The sequence below is a fragment of the Miscanthus floridulus genome, chromosome 11, assembly GCF_019320115.1.
Source record: "Miscanthus floridulus cultivar M001 chromosome 11, ASM1932011v1, whole genome shotgun sequence".
Lineage (NCBI taxonomy): Eukaryota > Viridiplantae > Streptophyta > Magnoliopsida > Poales > Poaceae > Miscanthus > Miscanthus floridulus.
The window spans coordinates 90,767,332-90,777,145 of NC_089590.1; the positions used below are offsets into that span (position 1 = coordinate 90,767,332).

Consider the following 9,814-nt stretch of genomic DNA (forward strand, 5'->3'; position numbering starts at 1 on the left):
CTCTCTCTAACTCTAGGAACTCCGTCCTCCTTTATATAGTTAGGAGACCAGAGTCCTAATCGGTTTACAATGTAGAGTCCTAGTTGGTTTACAATGTAGAGTCCTAGTAGGATTACAGGGTAGTATTACTACTAGGATTACATGGGAGGAATCCTAATCAAACTAGATCTCCTCTCTTCCTTGCGGTGTATCCTGTGGGTCCCGCATCGACAGTAAGCCAGAGATCAAGCCCTGCCTAGCTGCCTTCATTCAGCCTGTTCGTTTGACTGTGGCTTGTCGTAAACGATCACAAATTTTTAGTCAAAATAGTATTTTTCTCTCACACAAACTAACCAGCAGTACTTCTTCACCAGCCAACCGAACAGGCTGATTAACATCCTAGTGAAAATGTCAGCTACCAGATTAAACAACAGAGGGGATAGAGGATCCCCTCGTATTGAACCTTTACCAGGTTTGAAAAAGCAGCTATTTTTATCATTAATTCTAACACATATAGAACCTCCTTCTACAAGTTGTTTAATCCAACTCACCCAGATAGTTGGTCTTGTTTGGTAAGCCCTGGAGTAAATTTGCCTGGTCCCAACCTTGCATGTACCTTGCCTGTGATGCGTTTGGTTGATGTCCTCAGCATGTACCAGGCAAGTGTGCATCTCCCAGGCAAGGAAAATCGAGCGCTTGGCTTAAGCGCCCGGCGGCCTATGTTGCCTGGCGTATACTTTTGATTAGTTTATTTATTCACCGTCGGAAAGAGCCATGCAAAACTCGTTAGCTTTTGTGACTGCCATTTTTTTATTGTAGGTGTAGGCCTTTCTCTCTCTGCTTGATGGCTATAAAAGAATTTATTAATCACGAGCATAACTTAATTATTTTCTTGCAAATACTTTATCGTAACATGTGGAACAAAATGTAACGATCATAATCAAACTATAAAGATATATGTATTCTTACATAATAGATATTAAAAATATTTTAATTTTATGCATATCTCTATTAACATTCTGCACACGTCGGCACATGTCTCTAATCAAAGAGACTTTTTTCAAACTTAACTGATCAAACAAAAATCATTAATTTTTCGAACAACTCTCGTGCAACCCTTTATGCCAGACAAGTCCAACGTGTCTCCAACCAAACAGGCTCCACATGCCTTCCATCCTCACCTTCCCCTTTCCCACTCCTCATCAGTCATCCCCAAAACCCGCGCATACCAGCGACGGCCGGAGAACCTCCCCGCCGGCCGCCGTCATGCCGCCGCCTCTCCAGGCCCACCGCCTCCTCATCTCCCACCGTCGCCTCCCCACTCCCGCTCGGCGCCGGTTCACCGCCGTGTCTTCCCTCCAATCCGCTCCCGCCACAACCTTGGCCCCGGGCCCCGCCACATCCTCCATCCTCTCCATCCGCGAGTCGCTCCTCTCCGGTGAGAGGACCGCGGCGGACATCACCTCCGAGTACCTCTCCCGCCTCTGCCGTACCGAGCCGAGCTTGCGCAGCTTCATCCACGTCGCGGACGCCGCCGCCGAGCGGGAGGCGGTGGAACTCGACCGGAGGATTGCCTCCGGGGAGAAGGATGCGGTGGGGCCGCTCTCTGGAGTGCTGGTGGGAGTGAAGGACAATCTATGCACCGCCAACATGCCCTCCACGGGCGGGTCGCGGATACTGGACGGGTACCGGCCGGCGTACGACGCCACGGCCGTGCGGCGGCTGCGGGAGGCCGGCGCTATTGTGGTGGGGAAGACGAACCTCGACGAATTCGGAATGGGGAGCACCACCGAGGGCTCCGCGTTTCAGGTTAGCGGACCAGATCCTCATATTTTTTAGACGGAGTTTGCTGAAGTTTGAGCATTGCCGATTGTGTTGACTCAGGTTGAAATATCAGATTATCACGTTAGTGTTAAACCTCACAAGCATGGTTAAGTTTTGTTTACACTTGTCGGTAGCTGTCAATGAAACAAAAATGTGGAGACATTGAATTGAAACGAAAATGTGGAGACATTGAATTGAAACGAAAATGTGGAGACATTTGTTTGTGAGGTTGCAGATTCTGTTCATGATCAGACCAGGTATGGTTTCAGGATCGTTAATGCTATCTTAATTCATGTAGGTGGCTAGTTGCATGTCACTATTGATGTTGAAATGTGGGGACTTATTTTGGAGACGAACTGCAGTGCACCTGCAATCTTCGCTATCTCAACATATAGAGTTTTCATGTGCTAAAAATGTAGACATGGGGTGATGTGATTATGACAGATATTGTTGGTGATATGCAGGTGACAACAAACCCGTGGGATGATTCATGTGTGCCTGGAGGATCCTCTGGTGGTTCCGCTTCTGCGGTATCTGCTAGGCAATGCGTAGTGTCACTAGGAAGCGACACAGGTGGAAGTGTGAGACAACCAGCGTCGTTTTGCGGTGTAGTGGGGTTGAAGCCAACTTATGGTCGGGTTTCTCGTTTTGGTCTCATGGCCTATGCTTCATCGCTGGATGTTGTGGGATGCTTTGGTTCATCAGTTTTTGACACTGCAACCATCTTATCTGTTGTTGCCGGCCATGACAAGATGGACTCAACCAGCAGTTCGCAGGTAAAGAAACCGAGGCTTCACCTTAAAAGTACATTTGTCTTTTGTCTCCCATTTCAACCAGTAGTGTGTTTATTATCTGGTTGGGTTATAACCTTGGCTGGTACAGTTGCAAGTTGAACCGCATGTATAATTGCTAATTTGCTATTGTTGGCAAACATGTCTATGACCTCACACGTATTGTTTGTTTTGTTGGGCTTCACAGATTAGTTGTAGGCTTGGACTTCAGATTTCATTTCCATGTGATCATGTCATGTTTTGAGTTGGTTGTTAGTAATTGTATTAATATGGTTTCATAGGGATGACTTTTGCACTTTATTCTATCTAACTGTTTTTTTATTAGTAATAAAGGCAGCACATGGGTTGTCTTCTTATGGTTGGAAAACAAATCATAGTATAGCATTCAGAAATGACTAAAAACAGATGTCAGAAGGATTATACTAGTCTGTCTCATACTCCCATTCTCATATATAGCGTTGATTTAATCCATTTACATCATTAAAACTATGTAACAGTCTTGTATATTTGTTAACAACCCTTAACTTGATTTTTGTCCTTCTTCCGTTCTACTCCTCTGCAACTGGATCATGATCCATTAGCGATGGGGCATACAGGAAGGCAGAACATTCAAGTTTTGGTTCATTGCTATTTGATCTCTTCTGTCAACTTTTCAGGTTGTTCCAGACTATGCATCGGAGTTGGTCTCCCTAGATTTACTAGAATCAAAACCATTAACTGGTGTGAGAATTGGGATTATACAAGAAACTCTTGGAGAAGGTGTTGCCAATGGAGTCATATCATCAATCAAGGGTGCTGCTTCACACCTGGAGCAGTTGGGATCTGTGGTGGAAGAGGTTTGTTACTTTCCACTGTCCCAAATAAATAGTTAAAAAAACATGTCTTTTCAACGGGATTCATGAAAGAAATGTTAACTGAACTTTTGTCTTCTATTGTATTTCAGGTTTCACTGCCTTCATTTTCTCTTGGCTTACCAGCATATTACATACTAGCCTCATCTGAAGCTTCTTCTAATCTATCACGCTATGATGGTATCAGGTGATCTTGCATTCTTGCTGTAGCTAAACCTTATTCTTTCCGCTGTATTTTCAATGTATCGGAGGATTTACACCGTGGAGTACTGTTTTCAGGTATGGAAGACAGGTTTCAGCTGATGACTTGAATGATCTTTATGGAGAGTCCCGGGCTAATGGTTTGGGTCATGAGGTACAATATTCTCAGTTACCAATATATCATACCATACTCCACTAGGATACTCATCAGTTGTCTTTTCAATATTTACTCATGATGTCTTTAGATGTAGTCATGTAGCTTAGCAAAGTGATCAATCTGATTAGGAACTGTCACATTGTGTAGTACTATGCATGTGTCCCATGTCATCGCAGCTTAGGGGTTAGTCATGTTATCCATAGATTTTGACCGACTTCTTTTGCTTTTTTATATTTTTATGATATTGTATAGGCACTAAATCTTGAGTATTACAATGAAAAAACAACAATTATATGCTCCACTCCATTTGCAAAGAAGATAAATTGCTAATTTAGAAAACATATCTGGTTCCTCGTTAAACAAAGCTTTTGAAATTAAAGACAGGTTTGGCTGTTGTGAATTGAGGCCACGCTTGCAAACTTCCGTTGTGGGGATGACAATACTGCCCCATGTAGGTCTGCTAGTTGTTGGCATGTCTTGTTAGTTACATTGTGCTAATTGGAATGTGACCATATATTTATGTATTATAGTATATATACGCACATAGTATGGTATTTTGATCTGCAGTATTGGATAGCGTTTGGATCTTTTGTATTTGAAATGCTTGTTTTCATTTTGAGTAACACGGTGAAACAATTTCGATCATTCTTTCCAGGTCAAAATGAGAATTTTGATGGGAACCTATGCTCTTTCTGCTGGGTACTATGATGCATACTACAAACGAGCACAACAGGTAATTGCAGAGGAGTGGCACCCAATTCAATATTTGTATTTTATTATTTTATGACACAGTTCAATGCCACCAAAAGTAGTAAAATACATGCATTGTAGTATGTGAGGACACTGAAACCTTCAAAGATGCTTTGGAAGATACGGCATTCAGTGTTTGTATTTGCTTGTCTTACTACTACACAATTTGACACCACTGAAAGTACGTACTGAAGTACATGCACTGTAGTAGGTCAGGACACTGGTTAAGGAAAGCTTCAAAGATGCTTTGGAAAGATATGACATTCTAATTTCACCAGCCGCGCCATCAACAGCCTACAAGATAGGTATGTTACAATCTGCTCATAAGTATGACCCCCTTCCCTGATTTATTTAGGATTGATAGCTCAATTCTTTTTGGCAGGTGAAAAGATAAATGACCCATTAGCCATGTACGCAGGAGATATCATGACGGTATTAGATACTTTGTTGTCTTTTGTTGATTTCACTTTTCTCTTCTTTGGACTCTGTTCTGAAGTGCCTGCTGACATGAAATTCTCTTTGATATATGGTGCTCATTTTGTGACGTTTTACTCATGATAGAAATATGAAATGGTCGCAAATTTTATGACTTATGTAGGTCAATGTTAATTTGGCCGGGCTTCCTGCGTTGGTTGTGCCTTGTGGATTTGTTGAAGGTGGACCTGCAGGGCTCCCAGTTGGACTTCAGATGATCGGATCCCAATTCTGTGAGGTAAAGTAGCGGTGTTGCTTACGTTTAGAACTGGAGACTGCTCCATGTTGTTTCAGGATCTACATAATTCTACTTTCGTTTCATGCATTGAATTCAGGCACAGCGAGTAGAGAATCCACGAGAATCCACTAGATAACTTCTGTCATTTTATCCAGGGGAATTTGCTGAGAGTAGGTCACATCTTTGAGCAGACTCTCCAGAATCTCAGCTTTGTTCCACCGTTGTTGGCTGAGAGCTAGTCAACATACCTTTGTTGGCAGAGAGCTAGTTTCAACACAGGGCCGCTCAACAAGCAATTACCTGAGGCCCTTCTGTTCATTGACTTCATTCCCATACGGAGGAAATTGGTACTACGCGTGTAGAAAATAGAATCTTTGCTCGTGGAGTTGCTGATAATTGTGAGAGCAACGACACCCATGTGGTGTACAAGCACATTGCATACCGCACAGCATTTTACACACCGCCAGAATGATTGATGATTTTGTATCAACGTTTGTTTTTGTCAAGTGTCAAGTTTTGCATAGAAAATTTGTGTCCCTGACAGCGAGGCGAGTGTTGAAGCACCAATAGGAATGATCACCAATAAGCGGTTGTGGAATCCAATGAGAAACATAACAGAAAGCACAGTTCGTGTCAATTGGTATTCTGGGCATGGCGTCACATCCGGCAAGCTAGGAAGCGGAATCAAGCAAACATGAACGAATCGTATTTTCAGCTTCATCAACTCGTAACGGCATGATACCAACGAATCGTATTTTCAGCTTCATCATCTCGTAACGGCTTGACACCAAATATGCATTCCCATGGACATACACGAAATATTCTAAACAACAATCTGTTATAAAATGCAGGTGCAAAAGCAAATACACCAGTCTGCAACTTAAGAATGCAGGTGCTGTGCGGCAAAACACCGCACACACCTTTCTTGAATAAATATATAATATAATACGGTACTAAAAGGAACATGACAGGAAATACGGTCCAATTGATTTTTCTACACAAGCTGCACATAACACCACATAACGCTCCGTAAAAGTTCCATGGCAATGTTTGGTTTCCAGATACAGATTATTGAGGGTCTTGGATGGCTAGACTCCAGACTATTCACTGAAACAAAATCTCCATCACTCTATAAACAGATACAATTCTGGAGCTCCAGCATCAACTTATTGTTTCTGCCACTGCAAGGAGAAGGAATCAATTAAAACTTGGAAATGAAATAGACTAATTCCATGTCTGATGTGGAGCATTTGAAATGCAAACGAGGTCACTGCCTTAAGCAGGCAAATGGGGAGTGCCCATCTACCAAAATCAAAGATATAGCTCCAGCAAGTCAAGTATACAAGATCTTACTAATAACCATGACAAAAACTCAGCCAGCAGGGAAGGTATATTGTTTGAAAGAAGAAACCAGAGTCTTCAAGTGACCGAGAAACAGCCCTGAACCCTGACAGTAGGACCCTATAGTGCCGCACCGTAACCTAGCCCGAACCCTAACAGTGCGGACCCTATAGCACCGCACCGTAACCTAGGCCAGTGGCCACAAGCTCACAACCGCCTGGTTCAGGCGCCCTGGCACAATCCCTAGGTAGGACCACCTCTCACACAGGCTGACTACCATAGGCCGGCGCCCTGCCACCATTTTATGGGTTGCTGGCAAGGGAGTTTTTTTTTAACCATGCCTGAAATTCGCTCCCACGGGGAGTCAAACCTAGGCGCTGGAGGTGCTATTCAGGAGTCTAGCTATGAACCATTTCGCTTATTAACCATAACCACTTATATCCATTAGAAACTTCTGGATAAAGCAATGGAAACAAAAACTTGATTGCTATGACAAAAACTGATGTATACAGCTATGGCAAAAGTAATTGGTCTTATACTCAAATTCATTTCTTTTATGGAAAATGGTCTATATTATATCAAGAGTCAAATCAAAGTAAATTAAAATATTTTTATAACTAGATTTCAGATCAGACCAAGGTGCAGACTGAATGCCCACTGGATCTGTGATACCAAGAGTATAAGTGGATTCTTATAACGAAATAGACTCGTGCCCACTAAAATTTTGGTACAATCAAACTAAGACATACTCCAAAGATCAAAACTGAACTGCTACTGAAAGTTCAAGAAGCAAGTTGCAGTATTAACATAGTACACAGGTGCTCATAACCCATACTTAAACTATATATATCCTGAGTCACACATGTAATCAATTGGGATTTATTATGCGCATAAAATCTATAGGTGCAACACTGGTGCTAACTTCCTTCCCAGCACTCCCTCCCTATATGGCAATATAGTATGGCTCCTCAAACTTATTCTCTATATGTCACTTGCAGCAATTTGATAAACTTAAAAGTTCAGTGTAAACATAACATTATTCAACAAGAAACTAATGCATATATAGGTATTAATTTTTTTTTAACCTTTTGCAATGAACACTAGATGCTGGAACTGTGCTGCTGCACGATGCTCTAAGTACCGCTGCTAGCTTGCAGTTAAGATAAATCGCTAATCTGTTGGAAGTACCCTATCACTTACGTTAATTGCCAATGGCCAATCTTCAACATTTTAAGATAAAAAATGCTAATCTATTTATAGTTACTGATTTAATAATACATGTCATCCTCATTTCTAGCACAAAGATCCTGATCAATCTAGACGTGCACTTAATGATAGGAAGCTCAGCATATCTTAATTGCCAATGGGCAATCACCACTTACATCAGACACATTATTATCAGGTGAAGGTCTTGTTTGCTAACACCCTAAAGAGTTAGTCCACTCTCTCTACAAATGAAATGCATTAGCAATATCATAGGCATGACTAAATCAATCATGTGTTTGTGATTACCATGCCTTGTTTACATGAACACACAGATCTATAGAGTTCAAATAAATTAACTCAAGCAGGAATACTTGCAAGTGTACTGTGCTGTTTTCAACCTTTCTATAAACGTGATGTAAAATGAAACAAAAAGCATGAAAAAATATCAGCAATGTGATTGTGATTAGCATATCTAGTTGAAATCAATCAACATCTACTTTCTAGTTAGATCGGTTATCACAAGCAAGAATACTTTTGGACCTTATGTGAAATTTAGGGAAGGTACCTTGGATCCATCTAAAAAAGTAAAAATTAATCGCAATGCCCAACTGATACTGGTACAATCAAAGGAACTACAGCAGCATTATTCACGGAACGAAAGAAACCACCGCACCAGACACATATCGTGCAAGTTTTCTGATCCCAGAAGCAGAATAAGAGGACAATGTGTTTATGAATGATACTACGCACCGTTTGAATGACTGGATGACCATGGAAGGAGTGATCAGAAGATGATGTCGTCGTCCTTCTCCCCACCAGCAACCAGCAGATTTGCCGCAGCCCCCACGGAGATGCCCCTCTTGAGCGCGAGATCCTCGGCGAGCTGTTCCTCCGCGAACAGCTTGGCGGCGACCATCTGGCGCTCGATCTCCCTCTTCTTGTAGCCCTGGATCTTCTTGAGCCTGAAGAAGTCCTCGCGCTCGAGCTCGTCAAGCTCCCCCTTGATGTAGCTGATGGTGTTCTCGATCCTGGGCTTGACGACGTTCTCGAGCGCGTTGACGCGGCGGTTGGTGGTCTTGATGGCCTCGTCGAGCGTGAGGAAGGAGGTCTGCAGCGAGGCGAGCTCGACGAGCACCTCGATGGCCTTGACGTGCGCGGCGCGGCAGGCGGCGACCTGCTGCCCGCCGCGGGCCAGGCCCGTGAGGCTCGGGGACGCGTTGGAGGGGCCCCCGGAGGCCGCGGCGGGGTCGACGAAGTGGGTGAACTTGGGGAGCTTGACCCCGGCCACGTTCTCCTGGTGGGACCGGACGCGGACGGACGCGGCGCGGACGGACTGGAGGACGACGTGGCGGACGCCGTCGCCGGCGACGTACTTGGCCTCGGCTAGGGAGAAGGAGGAGGCGCGCATCGTCTCGCCCATGGACTCCTTGGCGGCGACGATCTTCTTGAGGATGGCGCGGAACTGGACCGTCAGCGCGTCGGACTTCTTCTTCAGCAGCGCGTGGCCGCGGGTCGCGCCGACGAGCCGGGCCTTCATGGCGCCGAGCATCGTCACCGTCGGCACGACGTTGAGGCGCTGGTTATGCCCAGCCATCACGCCGCCCCGGTCTGCCGCCGCCGATTAGATCCGCTCGCCGCCGGCGAATTTGGGGAGGGAGAGAGGGGATCGCGGGTGCTGTCTCGTGCTGGCTATTGGGACTCGCTGTTTATTGGATCTGGCTAGTTGGACATGAATTCTCTGAATTCGTGGATCGGAGGATCGGGACACGTCCCCGCCGCGACGAAACGGGAGGGATGTTTAGGTTTGGGCCGAGAGGAGAATATTATATATTGGGCCGAGAGAATTGAATCTCTCACGGTTTTAGTCTTTTGGAAAAAGGATAAGGTTTTTTTAATTTCTCCAACTATTGAAACCGTCCGATGTGAGCGGTTTGAGATTGGTTTTGCTCACGTGGCCAGTCATCTTACATGTACCAAGCCACGAGGGACGTAAATCGGGCTT

The 9,814-nt window shown here is 44.3% G+C and overlaps 2 protein-coding genes across 6 annotated transcripts; one reads left to right on the forward strand and one right to left on the reverse strand.

The window, feature by feature from the left end:
- The first annotated feature begins 1,135 nt into the window (after window positions 1-1,135).
- Window positions 1,136-5,755, forward strand: LOC136492586 (glutamyl-tRNA(Gln) amidotransferase subunit A, chloroplastic/mitochondrial-like). Of its 5 annotated transcripts, none has more exons than XR_010768131.1 (10): window positions 1,136-1,788; window positions 2,268-2,579; window positions 3,251-3,430; window positions 3,538-3,632; window positions 3,725-3,800; window positions 4,459-4,536; window positions 4,635-4,687; window positions 4,762-4,858; window positions 4,936-4,985; window positions 5,152-5,239. XR_010768131.1 is itself a non-coding variant. In XM_066488560.1 (10 exons), the coding sequence occupies exons 1-10, from the start codon at window positions 1,144-1,146 to the stop codon at window positions 5,399-5,401; spliced, it is 1,683 nt and encodes a 560-aa protein (XP_066344657.1). In that variant the 5' UTR covers window positions 1,136-1,143; the 3' UTR covers window positions 5,402-5,755. The 5 variants fall into 5 exon arrangements, 3 of the variants coding, with proteins under 3 accessions (XP_066344657.1, XP_066344656.1, XP_066344658.1); XM_066488560.1 differs by lacking the exon at window positions 4,635-4,687 and adding an exon at window positions 5,363-5,755 and having other exon boundaries at window positions 4,765-4,858; window positions 5,152-5,265; XM_066488559.1 differs by lacking the exon at window positions 4,635-4,687 and adding an exon at window positions 5,421-5,755 and having other exon boundaries at window positions 4,765-4,858; window positions 5,152-5,265.
- Window positions 5,756-6,139: 384 nt separating this feature from the next.
- Window positions 6,140-9,565, reverse strand: LOC136492588 (V-type proton ATPase subunit D-like). The gene is made up of 2 exons (XM_066488562.1): window positions 8,563-9,565; window positions 6,140-6,446 (listed from the first exon to the last, which is right to left on the reverse strand). The coding sequence occupies exon 1, from the start codon at window positions 9,404-9,406 to the stop codon at window positions 8,597-8,599; it is 810 nt and encodes a 269-aa protein (XP_066344659.1). The 5' UTR covers window positions 9,407-9,565; the 3' UTR covers window positions 6,140-6,446; window positions 8,563-8,596.
- Between the last annotated feature and the right edge of the window lie 249 nt (window positions 9,566-9,814).